Source organism: Apostichopus japonicus, chromosome 6, assembly GCF_037975245.1.
Source record: "Apostichopus japonicus isolate 1M-3 chromosome 6, ASM3797524v1, whole genome shotgun sequence".
NCBI classification, from domain to species: Eukaryota; Metazoa; Echinodermata; class Holothuroidea; order Aspidochirotida; family Stichopodidae; genus Apostichopus; species Apostichopus japonicus.
Window position 1 is genome coordinate 18,510,331 of NC_092566.1, and position 21,128 is coordinate 18,531,458.

Consider the following 21,128-nt stretch of genomic DNA (forward strand, 5'->3'; position numbering starts at 1 on the left):
TAAGTTTCGAACTTAAGTTTACATCTGGAGTCTCTGTACTAGTAGTTTGTTCGACAACCCCCCCCCCACCATCCCTATCTCTTGCGGACGCCAATGAGATGACGTTTACATGGGGAAAGATATAGATGATGATTGCTGCGTCTGAACGACATGTTGTGCATTTCAAATCAGAGACGTATATTTACGGCTCTGCTTCAAATTTCGTTATAGCGCCACAGTCTTCAATTTGTCAGAAATGGAAGGTAACAGAGATGAGAGCGAACGATGTATTCATCTAGCACAGAAATTCCACGCTTCGGGAGATAAGGAAAAAGCTAAGAAGTTTTTACTTAAAGCAGAGAGGCTATTTCCGTCTCAGAAAGCTTCAGGTACTTGATACAACCCAAGTAACATGACTGCTTACTCATCATAGTTGTTCTCTTTGCTGTATAAAGTCACGTTAGGCTAAGTTACGTGAGGCATAGGCCTAGGCTAGTTGAAACCTTATGCTTGCTATGCTAGTATTTGCCACTTCCACACTACAAATAAAGCTAACATTAGCCTATGCTAGTAGTACTACTAGCATAGCACTTGATGTAATGCACAATGTATATGCTTCGCCTCACAGTAACACTAACAGCAGCACAGGGTCTGACCAAAGGGAAATAATGGCTAAAGTGAAGGGGAATCAGTTAAACTCTTAGTTACACTCACAGTTTAGTGGGGTAGCAAACAAAATAATCATCACCAAAGTTTGCTGATGCTCAATCATACCATTTGGAATGATTTCTCATGCTGGCCAAAACTTCAACATGGTTTGGTAGTTTTCATTTGAATGTTTTTATCTTGACGTAGCCGTAGGCCTACATTTAAGAATGATCGAGATCGAACTTGTGACATAAGTAACCCATAAAAGCTAGGCCTAAATTATGGCTTGATTAACATGAAATAATTAGTTGCTGGTGAGAGATAAGTTTGAAATATTTCATCTTCAGACTTCAAATTTTCACAGAATTTTTTTCCCCCTAGCTATAATAGTATTTCGTTCACTGGAACTGATAATTTTGTAACCGTTGATTTTGGACAATGAAATCATAGATGTGTGGTTAATTCTTTAACTTGAGTCTAGGGCCCACATGGAAATCATGGTATTCAAATGGTGATTAATAAGTCATATAAGTTGATCCCTTGATTGTTCCTAGTGTAGAATCATGTTCATTCACCCATTTTTGAAGTCATTGGTTCAGAAATTAATTAGTGATCTTTGAATTCTCAATTTATACACCATTTTACTGTCACTACACAGACTTGCAATTTGAGTACAAAGATGAGTACAAAGTCCCATGAACCAGTATAAGTACGGTTACACTAGTGATGGGAATGGTCCCAAAGTTTGCTCTCTGGTACCTTTTTGCCCATTTCGGTCGAGCCCCTGGGTACTTGTTCATTAAGTATTCAACCTAAAATCCAACCTTGCGTCTACTATAAGGCCATACATAAGCCTAATGTTACACTTTACAGGCCTACAGTCGTGTATATGGTAAACAACTGTTAGTTTAACCTGTGAACTGATTCATATGGAAAGTTTACATATTTGTATTTCTACTAACATTCCCAAATTACATTTTAAAATCAGCTCATTCTACGTTTTCCACCAATGGTGTTTTGTTAGCGATCAATGAAAAAGTTTCATAATTAGTAAGGGTGAAAATCAACAGCCTTTCAAGTCTAACGGTGCAATGTGCCATTGAACGAATCACTGGTGAAAATGTGGTTTGCATGATTGAAGAAGTCCTTTAAGCATTTGTTGGGGGAATATTTGCATAAAATTGCTAAAAGTAAGCAATTGGAGACAGTTCAAAGTATTATTTGAAAACCAAAACTTTCTCACAAGAAATTGTTGGCACTTATACAGCACAGTAATAACATACTTGTGACAGGCCTCTCCTACCTGGTCTTTCATAGCTGTGCACTATAGTTAGCGGTCCAGTGGGTCATAACTATTTATAGATTAGTTGGAAAGACTGTAGAAACTACATAAATGGTGATGTCCTACAGGTCATTTTGGATCAAGCACATGTCGCTTGATTATTCAAGTATATAGAAAATTCAGTTCAACTTTTTGTGGGACTGATCCACTAAATTCAACACGGTGGTGGTCAACCTATAAGCTGCTCAAGAGTGCAGCTTTGGTCAAGTTTTGTTGAACTGAAAGTGTGCAAGCGCACAATGCAGAGGGATTGCTTAGGACCGAAAGTACAGTGAGCACATGTGCAAGTAAGCAAATGCAGTTGATCAAAACTTTGTCGGCAGGAATAAAAACCATTTTCACCAATCATTACACTTGAATACAACAAGATAGAAGAGAATATCACCAAATGATGAAATTATTAAAAAAAATACCTGTACATAATTTTTTTCCTCACTTTCATTCATACAAAAAAAGTGTAACTGAAAATGGAGAACAACATATGTGATTTTTTACAAATTTCTGGACTGGGTAGTAAATGCTTAGACCGGGTAGTAATTTGGTGGGTCAGTCCCCGGGTTCTTGGGTACCGGTTCCCATCACTCGGTTACACAGTCTTGAGTATGCTAAATGTAAAAGTGTACTCAAATACAAGTACACCTGTAACTTGCTTTGATTCTGTAAGTCTTTCCCACTTACACACAAAGCAGATTCACAGCAGTGTATATGCCTACTTTGATGTTTTTTTCTAATTACATGACCCATTCTGTATATTAGAAAAATAAGAAAATGCTTGATTAATTTGAAGTACAGCTCACATTATCATGAACTGAAGTTGATCTAGAACCTAGGTTCTCAACCTTTTTCTATCCAGGGACCCCTTGAGATAAACTGAAATGTTTGGAGGACCCCCGGACAATGACCGCCGGCATGGGGGAGGGGTATAAGGGGAGGGGGTGTCCCCCTCCCCTTTGGATTTTTTTGTAATATTTGAGGGTTAGATGCGAAATGGTACATTATTTTGTGACTTTTGAAGTAAATTTATGTTCAAGAATTTATGTTTAGAAATGCATTTTTTTCTGGACCTGGAATGCAGTTTTCCTAGACCTGCAAGTATTGCTAGGCATAAGCCTACTTGGAAATTCTTACTTTCAAATTATATATTTCCCAATTAAATTTTAATTTGGAAGTGATGAGTTGTCAGATACAACTGGTTGATTCTGCATGGGGTCAGGAGAATTATGGGTTTTCTTTGTCAGAGATAGCTGCAGAGATAGCTGCTTTTGGTCAAATCCAAGTTAGTTGTAGCTTTTTCTCCACCAAATTTCAACTCAGTGATCAATTAAGTACCACCAGTCTTTATTACCATACTAGTGTTCCCCCTGGAACCAACCCGCCCATATAGTCCTGCGGGACTAGGTGGGCATATATAGGCAAAAATCTTATTTGATCTGTGCTACTGCCTTTCATCTTTATTACATCGAAATGAAAAATTGTAAGTGTATATATAGTCTTGGAAATTACCAAAGTGGGCTACTATTGAACTCCAGTCCTAGTTCAGTGCATTGCTCAATAGCTTCCTCGTGATTCTGTAATCAAAGTCTTTATTCTTGAGACTTAAAAGCGCATAACGAATATAACAAACGGAACTCTAAGAAAACATTGGAAAAAATAATATAGCCAACAAATGAAAGAAACCTAGCTCTTGGATTCCAGTCCTTATTCTGCTAAAGAGTCAGTGGCTCCCTTGAGCCTGTACATCAGCGACCAGTTTTTGTACGTTTGGCTTCACCTTTGTTACGGCCATCCGTAAGTCATTATGAATTGTGAGTTTGTTCCGGAACTTAGTTTTAATGTGCACAACGGCACTGAAAGTAGATTCTGCTAAGTATGTAGTTGCAAAAGGGATTATTGCTTTCTCCAAAGCGATCTTCGTTAAATTTGGGGCAATCAATGCTCCTTCAGCAATCCAGAATTTAGCATAGCCATGCCTTTCAAAATATCTTCTTTTGTTGATCGAGGATTGAATTTCGATGAGTTCCTCCGCATCAGGAACATCTTCAAGTTTGGCACTAAATGGGTCAAGCACAAAACTATATTCATCTGCATCGGCAATATCTTCAAATCGTTCCAACATCTCAATTCGAAGAGCATTCAAGTGTGTCAATATAACAGTCTTCATTTCTGGTGTTAGTGATCTGTCTATGAAAAGTTCCGACAACTCCTGGAACATACTGTAGTCATCCCTTTGTATCTTGTCACTCCAGAGTGAGAGTTTTCGGGTAAAAGCATCGACTGCCTGTTTACATGTTATGATGTTCACAGATTCTCCCTGCAGCTTCATGTTCAGATTGTTATACTGGTCAAATATGTCGACAAGGTAAGCTAACTTGGTTTGAAAGTCGGCATTCAAAAATGCCTCGGCGTGATCACTCTTGATAACTTCTCTGAGCATTTCAAGAACGCTGGCCCGCAGTTCGAATAGCCGCGCAAGCGTTCTTCCCCTTGAGAGCCACCTCACTTCTGTATGAAGCAGGAGAGTTGTGTGCTCTTCGTCGTTTTCTTCGCATAATTTCTGGAACACTCTTGAGTTAAGCGCTTTTGCTTTGATCTCGTTGATCACCTTGACACTTGTCTGAAGTACATCGTGGAGTTCAGGAGAGAGTTTCTTGGCAGCCAGAGCTTGTCTGTGGATCATGCAGTGTATTATCTTGCAATGAGGAGCAACGCCTTTCAATCGCGCGGTGAATCCACGATGTTTACCCATCATTGCCGCTGCCCCATCCGAGCAACATGCGACCAAATTGGTGTACGAAATTCCTTTTTCCTGGAAATATCCATCCACTGTTTCGAAAATATCTTCACCTCTCGTGGTTGTGTCAAGGTTGGAGGAAAACAGCAAGTCTTGATTCACCTCACCGTCAGTCGCGATGTACCGTACACATACGAGGAGAAGAGCTTCATTTGTTATGGTCGTTGTCTCATCTAACTGTATAGCAAATTTGATTTCCTTCAGTATGTCTACCAATTGTTTTTCACAATCGTTCGCCATACTGTCGATCCTACGTTTAACAGTGTCATTCGATAGAGGCACATTCTTTATCTTCTCTGCGGCATTTTTTCCGCACAAAAGCGACACAACATCAATTAAAACCGGTTTGAGCAATTCCTCCCCAATACTATGTGGCTTTTTGGCCTTCGCTATGGCCAGACTTGCTATGTACGACGCCTCCGTGCACTTTTCCAGCTCCGAAGTACATTTCCTGAAAGCAGTATCAATGGTGGCTGGTCTTCTTGCCAAATACAGCTCCATTTTCCTCTGCAAAAATACACGAATACACAACAGTGGTTCCTAGCGGTTTATCAATCCTTTCTAATTAGATTTTTATGTCACACAATACTTCATGAACATTAATGATATTAGGTTCTAGCTAGGCCCCACCCCCTCATTGATATGCGTAAAACTAAATGAAACATAATTATACACCCACTACACTGCAAACTCAGGCGTTCAACTTTTGAACAATTGAATGTAGCAGATATAGAACGCGTTCTGGCCTTGAAAACATATTTTGAACGCTAGTTTTAAGATTCTGAACACTCTGACGCGTTCAAAATTTGAACACCATCGGGAAACTTTGACGAAATCGGGAAAATGACCGTTCCGTTAATAACCTCCTCCCCCACCCCCTGAGAAATGAACCTAGATACGCCACTGAACATAGAGCTACTGTTACACTGTTCATTAACTGAACGGCACTGCTGTAATTCGCTACGTGTTTATTCATTACACGCTTGCAGCTGTTCGTGAGTTACTGTTATAACAATTAGGTTGGGACATCAAAGATATAGAAGTGAAAATATATGTCAATAACTGTCAGTCAAAGAGTGAAGTGTTATAGTTATCAGTTACTTACATTGAAATATTCAATGTCATGATTCCTCGAACCACCATGCTTCGTTTCCAGGTGCCGCTGCATCTTCGAGGGTTTCATTGCATCGTTGCTCAACACCTCGCCACATAAGAAACATTCCGGTTTATTTTCATCAAATTGGGACTTGATAAATCCAAATTTGACGTATTCCTTCTTGTAACATCGAAGCTTCTGCTTCCCTCTTGAATCGCGTTTAGACATCGCGGTAGTTAAGTTAACCAGTTATCCATGTGTTCTGCACGAAGCTACTGTATTGTGTAGTCACTGATCTTGAGTGTAGTGTGTAACAATGTAAGTTGTGTTTCAACATTAGGACAACGCACTTAGCGTGGTAGCCTATACTGCCGCACACAGTCTGATTTTGCTAGCAGGTACAGCTGTTAGATCGAAGTCGCATGTGATTGGACAGTGCAACGTCGCTTATAACTACCGCGCTTCACTGTGTCAACAGTGAGCAACGCATCATAGTTATTGCTCTGCATATTAAGATGTATAGTTTGCAGTTACGTTGTACACAACACTCACACATACCTCACCGAATGTATACCAATGAGAAACTATATTACTTGTTTTCATCGGGGAACTCACGATTCAACATTTATCGACTACTGACGAATCGATACGGTCTGATCATCAGGGTCCGACGTATTGACGGCTAGCCTAGCCTAGATTTCTAGAGGCATACGGTACATACTTCTTCATTCGACTATATCTCTCATTCCATTTTTCACAAACCTCTTCGTTCTTCGCGGACCCTTATTTTTTTCACGGACCCTTATTTTTTTCGCGGACCCCCTGCGGACCCCTTTGCCCTCACGGACCCCCAAATGAATTTCACGGACCCCCTAGGGGTCCGCGGACCCCAGGTTGAGTAACCTGGATCTAGAATATAACATGTGTGGATTGAATATCACTGAACTTTAAATTAAACAGTCAGGGAGGGCCATGTACAGATAACAAGTGTAGATTTAGAATAAAACTGCTTTCCAACTTGTAATTTTAGCTTTCTATTGACTTATTAATTATGTATTTCTTTGTCATAGTTATGGATGTAGTGGGATAATTCTGCATTACGTGGTATTGATATTCAGTGTGTGTGTGTGTGTCTTTGATTCTATAGATTTGTTAGCCAGTTTAAGTCAAACAGATGATGAGGAGACATCAAGTTCTACACAGTCAGATTCTCCTAGCCAGCCTGGTTCTGCACCAGGAAGCCCAAAGGTGCGGCGCCGAAGCAAACACCAACCAGAGGAGCAGGAAGTCAATGGGGATGCAGCAAGAACATATACTGATCAACAACTAAATGATGTCAATAGGTATGAGCAGAGAATACTACCTTAGCTCAGGATTCATGAATGCTGTATTTATTCAAATGACAGAATTGTAGCAAAATATGCCAAAGATTGAACAAAGGTTTAATAGGTTGAGATAGTTTGAATTTACAGTATGTAACTACTGTACTATACTGGTGACTATATATTGTAGTCTGCAGTACAGGTTATACTTTGACAGTGAAGACTATAATTTGTAAGTAAAGACTATACTTTGACAGTACATTCTATGCTTTGACAGTAAAGACTATACTTTGACAGTGAAGACTATACTTTGACAGTACATTCTATACTTTGACAATAAAGACTATACTTTGACAGTACATTCTATGCTTTGACAGTAAAGACTATAATTTGTAAGTAAAGACTAGATAAGTACTTTGACAGTACATTCTATACTTTGACAGTGAAGACTATACTTTGACAGGGTAGACTATGCTTTGACAGTGAAGACTATACTTTGACAGTGAAGACTATACTTTGACAGTACATTCTATGCTTTGACAGTGAAGACTATTATTTGACAGCAGTGTGTAAAGTTGTGAGGAATCATGAGTAGCTTTATGGATCTTCATATCCAGTTACTCATTGTTTAACTAGACTATCAGTGCTGGTGGACATATCAGTGAGTTAAGCTATCACATCAAACTTGTATTCTTTGTGTAAAACCCTTTAACTTTCTTATAATCCCTCCACAGAATAAAACAATGCAAAGATTTCTATGAAATATTAGGGATACCGAAAGATGCCAGTGATGTTGACGTGAAGAAAGCCTACCGTAAACTTGCCCTACAATTTCACCCTGATAAGAACCATGCTCCTGGTGCTAGCGAGGCCTTCAAAGGTATGAGTACTGTAATTAACATTAAGTGTTCTATCTTTCTATCATTATTAATGAACTTTTCTTAATGTTTCAAATATATCATATGAGAAGTTAATGATAGTGTCTGTTATGTGACTGGGTTTCTCTTCTATGGATGTGGAAATGAGTTATCCAAAGCAGCTAGGAAATCATGGCTAGTTTAAAGGCCTCCACCGCATTAACTTCATCATGTGTAAAGCCTTATAAAAAGTATTGAATAATAATTGTTTATCTTGCAGCCATTGGAAAGGCATTTTCAGTTTTAAGTGATACCACAAAGAGGAAAAGATATGACATGTATGGGAATGAGGAGGAGAATGTTCAAGTCCACAGACCTAGAAGACAGTACTATCATCATAACGGCTTTTACTATGAGACCAGAGGATTTGATGATGGTATGTACCTCTCTTTAAGAGTAAACTTATAAGAGTATATTGGTAACTAGAGGATTTGATGATGGTACATGTACCACTCTTTAAGTGTAACTTAAAGGAGTATATATTGGTAACTGGAGGATTTGATGATGGGTTTTACCTCTCTTTAAGAGTAATTTAAAGGAGTATATATTGGTAACTAGAGGATTTGATGGAGTATACCTCTACTTAAGGGTAAACTTTAAGGAGTATATTGGTAACTAGAGGATTTGATGATGGTATGTACCTCTCTTTAAGAGTTAACTTAAATGAGTATATATTGGTAACTACAGGATGTGATGATTGCATGTACCTCTCTTTAAGAGTTAACTTAAAGGAGTTTATGTTCGTAACTAGAGGATTTGATGATGGGTTTACCTCTCTTTAAGAGTAATTTAAAGGAGTTTATATTGGTAACTACTAGAGGATTTGATGATTGCATGTACCTTTCTATAAGAGTTAACCTAAAGGAGTTTATGTTTTTAACTAGAGGATTTGATGATGGTATGTACCTCTCTTTAAGAGTAAACTTAAAGGAGTATATTCGTAACTAGAGGATTTGATGAAGACAATATAAAATATGTGGCTCAGATCTGGTGTGCCTCTATAAGGTTAACAAGCAGTGATGATATTGAGAATCCAATAAAAATATTTCACTTGCTTCATTAATTTGCAGATGACTTCTCAGCTGAGGATTTATTCAACATGTTCTTTGGAGGTGGAATGCCTTCAGATAGGGTGTATGTAAGACGGAGACAAAGAGGACATCATCACAACGCACACCATATACACCATGATCGCAGTAATGGGGTAAGTACATGCACTACACACACCAAATACATCATGATCACAGTAATGGGGTAAGTACATGCACAACACACACCATATACATCATGATCACAGTAATGGGGTAAGTACATGCACAACACACACCATATACATCATGATCACAGTAATGGGGTAAGTACATGCACAACACACACCATATACAACATGATCACAGTAATGGGGTAAGTACATGATAGCAGTAATGGGGTAAGTTCATGCACAACACCCACCATATACATCATGATCGCAGTAATGGTGTAAGTACATGCACAACACACACCATATACATCATGATCGCAGTAATGGGGTAAGTACATGCACAACACACACCATATACATCATGATCGCAGTAATGGGGTAATTACATGCACAACACACACCATATACATCATGATCGCAGTAATGGGGTAAGTACATGCACAACACACACCATATACATCATGATCGCAGTAATGGGGTAAGTACATGCACAACACACACCATATACATCATGATCGCAGTAATGGGGTAAGTACATGCACAACACACACCATATACATTATGATCGCAGTAATGGGGTAAGTACATGCACAACACACACCATATACATCATGATCGCAGTAATGGGGTAAGTACATGCACAGCACACACCATATACATCATGATAGCAGTAATGGGGTAAGTACATGCACAACACACACCATATACATCATGATCGCAGTAATGGGGTAAGTACATGCACAGCACACACCATATACATCATGATAGCAGTAATGGGGTAAGTACATGCACAACACACACCATATACATCATGATCGCAGTAATGGGGTAAGTACATGCACAACACACACCATATACATCATGATAGCAGTAATGGGGTAAGTACATGCACAACACACACCATATACATCATGATCGCAGTAATGGGGTAAGTACATGCACAACACACACCATATACATCATGATCGCAGTAATGGGGTAAGTACATGCACAACACACACCATATACATCATGATAGCAGTAATGGGGTAAGTACATGCACAACACACACCATATACATCATGATCACAGTAATGGGGTAAATACATGCACAACACACACCATATACATCATGATCGCAGTAATGGGGTAAGTACATGCACAACACACACCATATACATTATGATCGCAGTAATGGGGTAAGTACATGCACAACACACACCATATACATTATGATCGCAGTAATGGGGTAAGTACATGCACAACACACACCATATACATCATGATCGCAGTAATGGGGTAAGTACATGCACAGCACACACCATATACATCATGATAGCAGTAATGGGGTAAGTACATGCACAACACACACCATATACATCATGATCGCAGTAATGGGGTAAGTACATGCACAACACACACCATATACATCATGATAGCAGTAATGGGGTAAGTACATGCACAACACACACCATATACATCATGATCGCAGTAATGGGGTAAGTACATGCACAACACACACCATATACATCATGATCGCAGTAATGGGGTAAGTACATGCACAACACACACCATATACATCATGATAGCAGTAATGGGGTAAGTACATGCACAACACACACCATATACATCATGATCACAGTAATGGGGTAAGTACATGCACAACACACACCATATACACCATGATCGCAGTAATGGGGTAAGTACATGCACAACACACACCATATACATCATGATAGCAGTAATGAGGTAAGTACATGCACAACACACACCATATACATCATGATAGCAGCAATGGGGTAAGTACATGCACAACACACACCATATACACCATGATCGCAGTAATGGGGTAAGTACTTGCACTACACACACCATATACATCATGATAGCAGCAATGGGGTAAGTACATGCACAACACACACCATATACATCATGATCGCAGTAATGGGGTAAGTACATGCACTACACACACCACTACACACACAATAAATCCATGTTCTCAGAGGATAAAATATCTTTAAAAGTATATATTTTCTAATAAGCTTTATATGTTTATAATCTATTTATCTAGATAATGTATATAATATAATAAGCTATATAATCATTGCCAGTGAACCCTTGTTTTAGAGTACACCAACTCTAATATGAAAGTGTCTCAGATTCAGCATTTGAGTATGTCAGTCAAATGACTTAATTGTTGCTCGTTACAGTACTTTTGGTGAAATCGGCAGAGTAGACTCTTCATCTTGGCTGGAGAACTTCTGGCTAAATAAATACTTAGATAAATTTAGCAACATAATGCAGAAAGCTGCATATAGAAATCCACACATTGGCATGGATTGTGTTTGCTAGAAGATGGTTCACACAACATTTGTGATTAACATGAGCAGAGGAGGTAATTGCATTTGATGTGTATTTATTTCTCTTCTGCAGACAAACGCATACTTCATCCAGGTACTCCCTATTCTAGTTCTATTGGCAATATCACTGATATCAGCCCTGCTGGTACAAGACCCTTCCTTCAGTTTAAGAAGATCTCAGTAAGTACTCCCACAGTCTCTCTATCTCTCTCTGATAGTATAATGCAACTTCATTCCACTTACCAGCTATCTACTTACTAGTGCTATAGCAATAGCTACATGTTAAACTATAGGTTAGACTTGGTACATCTGACAACATGGTAGGCTAAGTAATGATTTGTTTGTTTTCAAAGGTATCAAATAATTCTAAGATAATGAAGAGCTCTTGAGATATGCCTACCTCAAACCATATAACAACTTTTGTTGAAGTATGTGTGTTACCAAATGATGGTATGTTGCCAGATAAAATGACTACAAGGGATCTCAAAACATTGTTTCATGATGGAAATGTTTCTAATGTTTAGATTGTATTGCATATGTTGACATAGGAGCATTATTTGTACTCTTGAAGACGTGTAGGAATAGAGCAGTATGACTGGACAGGAATCAAATTTAAAGTATGCTGACATACAGTTATATGTAAGCTTTCCCTCCTCCAAACAACATATACTCTGTACAGTTATATGTAAGCTTTCCCTCCTCCAAACAACATATACTCCATACAGTTATATGTAAGCTTTCCCTCCTCTGAACAACATATACTCCATACAGTTATATGTAAGCTTTCCCTCCTCTGAACAACATATACTCCATACAGTTATATGTAAGCTTTCCCTCCTCCAAACAACATATACTCCATACAGTTATATGTTAGCTTTCCCTCCTCCAAACAACATATACTCCATACAGTTATATGTAAGCTTTCCCTCCTCCAAACAACATATACTCCATACAGTTATATGTAAGCTTTCCCTCCTCCAAACAACATATACTCCATACAGTTATATGTAAGCTTTCCCTCCTCCAAACAACATATACTCCATACAGTTATATGTAAGCTTTCCCTCCTCCGAACAACATATACTCCATACAGTTATATGTAAGCTTTCCCTCCTCCAAACAACATATACTCTGTACAGTTATATGTAAGCTTTCCCTCCTCCAAACAACATATACTCCATACAGTTATATGTAAGCTTTCCCTCCTCCGAACAACATATACTCCATACAGATATATGTAAGCTTCCCTCCTCCAAACAACATATACTCCATACAGTTATATGTAAGCTTTCCCTCCTCCAAACAACATATATTCTGTACAGGTTTCCCTCCTCCCAACAACATATATTCCAAGTAAACAAATTTCTTGATACTCAGTTACAAGGATTACAATTAGCGGAGCAACAATCTTACAAGTGGTGAGAACACTAACTATGTGTCTTATGACTTCACAAGTTAACAATAGCATATTGTACTTATATGTTTCTACTATTATCACTCTTGTTGCAGAGCATACATCAATGAAAGGATAACATCTAAGGGCAACATAAAATATTATGTTAAGGTAAGAACAACGTCCATTTATTCTCTTCATTGTCAAGCTCTGGTCCAATAGCTTCAGTGTAGTAATTCCTATGAGTACTGCAGATTTTACTTTCCTTAACATCTCCCAAATCTCCAGAAATATCTTCTGTCTGAGTACTCGCTGGACCTGCTCGTTTGCAGAGAATTGACATAATACACTATATACTTGGTAACAATTGTTAATGAATAATCATCATTGGTTAAATCATCAACAACTGTGTTTGGTTGAGCTCACTAAAAGCTACATAAAGCTTTGTTCCTTGATATGATTAAGGTGAACCTTATTCGTTCAAAATGTTGTGTTAATATGTTAGCACTTTCTATTGCAAATTAAAATATTTTCTGGTACGTAAATAATAGCACACTCTAGGTATAAGGTAAAGCCCAATGCAACTGTCATGGAGTCGTATGACAAAGAGTTGATTTGTGTAGTGGGCATTCAAAAGGTCACGTACATACGGTCTGGGGGCATGGCTAGGAGTGTAATGGAGTCTTATGACAGAGTTGATATGTGTAGTAGGCTTTCAAAAGGTCACATACATACGGTCTGGGGGCAATGGCAGCAGCACATTTTGTTTATGTTGTGTAATGTGTAACAAACTTGTCTTGTGGAACTATAATATCAATACAAAACAACAGCGATGTATTTTGTGTGTAGACTTTAGTGTGATGTCATTTTGCAGAGATAAACAGGCTTTGTATCTACAATATTTTATTTTCTCTTTTCTCTTGCAGAAAGACTTCCTGAAAAATTATCAAGGAAGAGTGCACATGGTTGAACGTGAAGTTGAAAAAGAATATTTGCAACATTTACGAAGCTCATGTTATGAAGAAAAGTATAAAAGTAAGTGATCTGTCATTCTGACGAGCAAGGAGATGATTTAAACCTTAAAACCTGTCATTTTAGAATTTGTCTCATTGATTGCGAGTATGTCATCCATCAATACATTTAAACAGCTTTTAAGTTGATTTTGCTCAATTTATATTTGACTCCACACAGAGTGTTCACGACAAAGTCAGTTCAGTAGCTTCACTAACTAATCATATTTCTATTCCAAGTTATCAAGTCAAGTCAACCACTTCTGATACCTTGTCTGGGCGTAAAGGTGTTTTATAATTCATAATTGGAATCATTAATACTTACATTATCGGTGAAGATTTAGTGGATAAATTTCAAGTAGGATCATCAAGTGATTCCTCAGAATTTAGCTGACATAACAGGTATTAGTAAGATAAGTATGTTTAAACCGGGAAATTAATCACTGGTTTTCTCTTCTTTCTTCTTTGACTTTTGCAGAAGAAAATATGAAGCAAAGAGGACGTTATTTTGGTGATCGGAAATTATTTGAAGAAGGCAATAGAATGACGACACCATCTTGTGATAAATATACAGAAATATATAAGACTTTATCAGCTGGTTGATTCAACATTCAGCATTGCCAAGAAGAGATGTATGGATGCCCTTAGTAGCCAGCCTCCAGAATTCAACACAACTGTAACAACAAACAGGCATATAGAGCATATCTAGGAGCAGCATGGGTTGGTGAAAGTCAATTCAGGGTAAACAGAGATTTCTCTGAAGGAATCACTTGAAAAGGGGCACTTCACTTCATGTAAGTGTCTCTTACTGTGACCTTTGATGTCAAGAGATTTCAGCTGTTGTAATTGTAAGACACTTTACACTTTGTGAGTGAATGTCCTGGAGTGAACAGTTCATCACCTAGAGTACATGGTTAATATGGTTAACATGGTTAACATGGTTAACATGGTTAATATTTTTATCCCAAACTTCTGAGAACACCTCAAGTGGAAGGGTTTCTTTATCAGGGGTTGTGTATCGTATAGGGTTGTAAAATTCTTTAAAGGTGGAGATAATGAATGATCACACCCATTAGACACCAAACTCATGTGATAATTATAATCATACCAGGTAGTAGTCAAGAGATGTCAAGTCCTGAATATCAGTGTGTTGTATATATATATATATATATGAATCACATGGTAGACAAAAATGGCAGTTTTAATACAGATTGAGAAGTATTCAAGCTCCTGGAAGGATATTTCAGTCAGCTAATCCTGCCTGCGTTGGTAATTAATCCATTATATGTGTTTAGTTTTAGTTTTCAGTAATCTGAGTGAGGATATGAGAGTTTTACAGAAACACACAACTCTACATATGACAGTTAACATTAAAGAAAAGCCTCAAATTTTAAAGGTTTGAAAAAGAATCTTAGCAGTTTATTAGGATTTCAATGCTTCGTGATGCAATAAATACCTACATTGGGAATTAAATATATCTGTCACTCAGAACATAGAACACTGTCTGCAATGAACACAGATGACATTTAAGATATTTAAGTAACATTCATATCTCTCTTTAATCCTTGAATTACTGCATTTGTTATTGTGATTGGTGAGACTAGCATAACATACCAAGGTCAGGATGAATGTGACACACCTATATGTAAATGAGTTCATTAATGTTTGTTATTTTGCCCTGAATAACGTCTAAGTAACATTCTCTGATCTCTCTTTATATCTTGATTGCTTGAAACATTGCACAAAATGTTTAATGTCTATACTGTAGTCTGGTGCGCTGCACTCATCTGCAATTGTCATCACCCTCCCCCTCACCCTCACCCTCCACCTCCCCCTCCCCCTCCCCCTCCCCCCAAACTGGTATTCAAGGTTCCATACATTTAAGAACAGTTCTCTGACACTTGCCTTTAAGCATGGCAAGACATTTTGAAATCTCCATCAATACTGAAGCATCCTTGATACTAGATACCTCAAAAATGTAGAATTGTCTTCAGTGACAACCAGTACATGGTGACTTGGTCATGAGTTGAATCACTCACTTCCTTTCTTTGCAACCCTCTCAGATTAAACCTTTTCTGTCTCCCTAAACATGTGACATAAGTTTTGACACCCTTAAAGTACTTTTTAAAGCTACTGTTTGGTGTAGAGTGTTTACAACAGCAAACCATTAGTTTTCTTGAATGAATGCTAAGCTTTCACCTAAAGCAGAGAAATTAATTTTCATCAATATCTTATCATCAATATCTTAATTTTAAGTTTATAAAGGTATATATATATGAATACATAAGGTTTATAAAACATATTACTTTAGTTGTTGTTAGGTTTGATGTAGTAAAGTTGAGACTACCAATATGTAATTCTTGTAATTAATGAAATGGTCTCATCTTTAGAGAGATTTGAGAAGAATAAATATTTAATATATTTATTGTTATAACATATATATGTAAGTAATTTATATTACTATATACTATGCAGCTAAGATGTTATAGCATGACGAGACATGCCTCTACACAGTCCACAATGACTTCATTTTCATATCAACATTCCTAATCAGGACAATAAATATCTTTAGTTCTTTAATAAATGGACAGTTTTGGATTCCTTGCCAATGGCAAAAATGAATGTATGTGATGGAAATATCGTTTGATTGTGCACATGTGCTGCCCTGGCTTGTAAACACAAACCAACCAGCATATATAGCTTGCAAAACTACAAAAGTAAACTTGGATGAACTTCATACATGGTATGTACATCTGGATATTCAAGCATTGTAGCGTTACAAATATGGTAAATTCCTTATCAGTAACTTAACTGGTTGATGCTCACCAAAGAATATAACCATTTTTTTGTGTCTTGTGAGCTGGAAATCTCCCAGAAATCTCTGTTAATCTCCCAAGTCTTTTCTGGTTTTCACTTAATTCCAATACAATCTAAACTCACATGTTCTACATTGGTCAGATAGTTAAGTGAAACTTGAGTTAATTACATTGTGGTTTACATAGCCTACAGGTTGTTGCATTTTAGTCACTGTGTTATACTTGCCAGGGGGCTGTGTGTTTCTGATGCAATAATCTGGATATGTTCCTCAAACATTTAATTCTTTGCTCTTTAAGTTGGCTTTGCAGCAGGTATATCTAGCATCATAGGCGTAGGAGGCGGGGGGCTGCAGCCCCCCCAACCAAACATTTGTTTGAAAATTTGGGCAATATGCTGAGAATTCTTTTGGGCACCTACTGAAAGAAAAATAAATTGCAATGTGTTTGTCAATGGTTAAACTTATATCATTCTTATCATTATTATTGTAATGACTTCCCCAAAATTATAACTAATATGGAAGGGTAATAACACGACAAATGATTGTATGTAATTGACATGCGATGTAGTAACCGATGCATGCCTATATGATATGTACATCAACATGTGGAGCGCGAAAAATTAGGGTTATATATTTCGCGCAAGTTGTTACAGCCCTCCCCAATCCAAATTGGGCTCCTACGCCTGTGTCTAGAATCATAAATGGAAACCTTTTTAAGGCCAAAGACAAAAAGTAGACAATTATCTCAAAAAAATAAAACTTTGTTGAATTTTAGATGCAGTTGTGAGTATATAACATTCTTACAATTACGTAAATCCTCAGAATTCCCATCAAATAACCATTCTTTTGTTCTGAAATGTTCCTATTAAAGTGTACAGAACTGTTTGAAAACTCTAGCTAAGAATGACTTGCAAGGTTTTAAGCAGTCGTTTGCTACCAGTATTTGATCCTAATTCATCATCTATGCTTTTGTTCTTTTATTAGGGGATTTTGATGGGACAACTTGTTTCAGCACAGGTACTTCAATGGTGTTGAGTGGGGTGAAGAAAAGTCCTGTCAATGAACTGTGATGTGGCATGATATGTATAGTATAAGATATGTTCAAGTATTCATTAATCAGTAAAGCATATTTTAAGCAAATCATTTTATCCTTCTCTAGCAACTCTTTGTCCTTACTAAGGAATGGTTACGAGAACTAAATTCATCTCTCGGGTTGGTTTTCAAAAATATGTAATAGTTTTGTGTTTCCAAGTGGATGCATTTTGTTTGTGTATGTATTGCATTTTTTTCTTTATGGATGTGGATTTTGTTTAAGATGTTAAACAAGATGTGAAAATCAGCAGTATTCCCCCCTATAGGTAGAGAGTTCACAAGGTGGGGGGAGGGGGAGGGGGTGCACAATGTCTTATACTGGAGGATTAAAAAAAGAAAATGCAGCAGATGGGATTCTCTTCCACTAGACCAGGGTTTCCCTAACTTTATCCCCCCCACGAACCCCTGGGATGGACTCACGCACCCCCTGGGATGGACTCACGCACCCCCTGGGATGGACTCACGAACCCCCTGGGATGGACTCACGCACCCCCTGGGGGTTCATGCACCCCAGTTAGGGAACCCTTGCACTAGACCATTAGATCAGACACTGATGTAGGGTGCTTTTCAAATATTTAAAGATCCAGTTGTTTGGACTTAGCAGTCTTATAAGACAGTTTCTTTACTGATCAAGGGGGGTGGGCTGCTTGGAACCTTGTCAGGGGGAAGGGGTTGCTGGCAAACTCCTGCTTCAGCATTTACTCACCAAGGGCTTGAACCAATCACAAACATTCCGAACTGTCCACTACACCAGTTAGGTTCGCAATTGATAAACTTAGTTTCTTACCTTTAAACTTCCCCCTGCTCTAATCAACAGAAACTTAAAAGGCTCTCTCTGGACTTGAGCTGCAGATATGAAGCTTGTCTGTCTCTCTCAGTTACAAAACACTACCAACTGCACCACAGAAACTATCATGATATAATGCTAATTTTTTCTTAAATTTCAATTTTAAAATAGAAGGATGAAAAGAACAGAAAATCAAAATGCTGTCTCCATGGTTTGAATTCTAGACTAGGAGTTTGCCTTAGTAATAGCAATTGTGACTTAGCCATGAAAAGTGATTTGAGCAATATATGAATAAGAGATTGAAATATTTCACCCTGTTTGGCATGAATCATAGGTCTTCTGAGGTGACCTGTTCAAAATAAACCAGGCTTAGTCCTTGAAAGGAATTTGTTATCACTGACATAAAAGTTAACAATGATGTTTGTGTTGAACTCTCTTTATGTTATGTATCCGTTAATTTATGTTTTTGTTTTATCTCTAGAAACAGATCTGATTTCACATCAATCCAAGCTATTTTAGTATTAACATGAATTCCCATAAGTGTCATAATTGTGCTACTTTAACATGGTTATTTCAATATCAACGTTATTTATTTAGTTCTATAGCTGTAGTGTTGTTTAGTTGTTGTTCTTTCTTCAAAATTGGAATTCAATTTATCTTGGACTTCAAACAGAATACATCTGCATACCATATGCTGTTTCTCCCGGGCAAACCAGTATTTAGCTCAGAAACATTTAATCTTTGTTTGTCAGGGTAAGTTGTTTGTGATTTTACAGTCACTTAAAGGATAGAAAGTCTTCAAGGTAACATATATTGTATTGATTAATATTGTAATGTCTTTACTAGCTACATGGTATGTTTTATTAAGAATTGTCTGTTAATTATCACAGAATCATTTAATAATATAGTATAAACCATTGTTCAAGTTCTTCAAAGTTCAACAGCACACAAACTAATTGACAGAATACGTCCTCTATTGTAAGAACACTGAAGCAGGTCATTGAATTGCACACTATTAATAGTGCGATATGGGAGGGGCAAGTGAGTGGTGTTTCTCTAGGTGTTAGCAAACCCTGTGATATGGGAGGGGCAAGTGAGTGGTGTTTTATATGGGAGGGGCAAGTGAGTGGTGTTTCATATGGGAGGGGCAAGTGAGTGGTGTCTTATATGGGAGGGGCAAGTGAGTGGTGTTTAATTAGGTGTTAATAAACACCATGATATGGGAGGGGCAAGTGAGTCGTGTTTCAATAGGTGTAAACAAACCCATGGTATGGGAGGGGCAAGTGAGTCGTGTTTCAATAGGTGTAAACAAACCCATGGTATGGGAGGGGCAAGTGAGTGGTGTTTCTTTAGGTGTTAACAAACAATGGGATATGGGAGGGGCAAGTGAGTGGTGTTTCATATGGGAGGGGCAAGTGAGTGGTGTTTCATATGGGAGGGGCAAGTGAGTGGTGTTTCTTTAGGTGTTAACAAACAATGGGATATGGGAGGGGCAAGTGAGTGGTGTTTCATATGGGAGGGGCAAGTGAGTGGTGTTTCATATGGGAGGGGCAAGTGAGTGGTGTTTCTTTAGGTGTTAACAAATCCTGTGATATGGGAGGGGCAAGTGAGTGGTGTTTCATATGGGAGGGGCAAGTGAGTGGTGTTTCATTAGGTGTAAACAAACACCACACTTTAAGTATATACTATTATAATCTAGTATGTGCAATGGATAATGTATAATATGTCAATATTTTGAAATTGTTAATAACAACTGATATTTGTCTCAACCTGAGACTTTTGTAATAGCTGGGTAAATATAACAATGATAATAATGTTTTGTCTGTTGGTCTTGCCATGGATATTATTAATATTGATATAATAATAGCTGAAATATCCCTGCTACCTCTAGATGTCGTAGTAGTGTGAATCCCACTCAAGATCAGATCCTGACGTCGAGATCTAATCCAGATCGAGTGTAAAAGCACCCGAACAGCCCACTCAGCTAAAGAATTTGAAAGCCCAGTCAGTTCTGGCATGTTCATTGTGGTGTGTAATGGTCTGGAATCTTCTTGTACCAATAGAGCAGTAACAGCCCACTCAGTTAAAGAATTTGAAAGCCCTCTTAGTTCTGGCATGTTCATTGTGGTGTGTAATGGTCTGGAATCTTCTTGTACCAATAGAGCAGTAACAGCCCACTCAGCTAAAGAATTTGAAAGCCCAGTCAGTTCTGGCATGTTCATTGTGGTGTGTAATGGTCTGGAATCTTCTTGTACCAATAGAGCAGTAACAGCCCACTCAGCTAAAGAATTTGAAAGCCCAGTCAGTTCTGGCATGTTCATTGTGGTGTGTAATGGTCTGGAATCTTCTTGTACCAATAGAGCAGTAACAGCCCACTCAGTTAAAGAATTTGAAAG

At 37.9% G+C, this 21,128-nt stretch overlaps 1 protein-coding gene across 1 annotated transcript; it reads left to right on the plus strand.

Moving 5' to 3' along the window:
* Positions 1-100: 100 nt before the first annotated feature.
* On the plus strand, positions 101-20,548 carry LOC139969232 (dnaJ homolog subfamily B member 12-like). Its single transcript, XM_071974135.1, has 9 exons — positions 101-368; positions 7,004-7,199; positions 7,913-8,058; positions 8,316-8,471; positions 9,166-9,299; positions 11,709-11,815; positions 13,145-13,199; positions 13,955-14,063; positions 14,517-20,548. Exons 1-9 carry the CDS (start codon positions 236-238, stop codon positions 14,639-14,641), a joined length of 1,161 nt encoding a protein of 386 aa, XP_071830236.1. The 5' UTR covers positions 101-235; the 3' UTR covers positions 14,642-20,548.
* Positions 20,549-21,128: the final 580 nt, after the last annotated feature.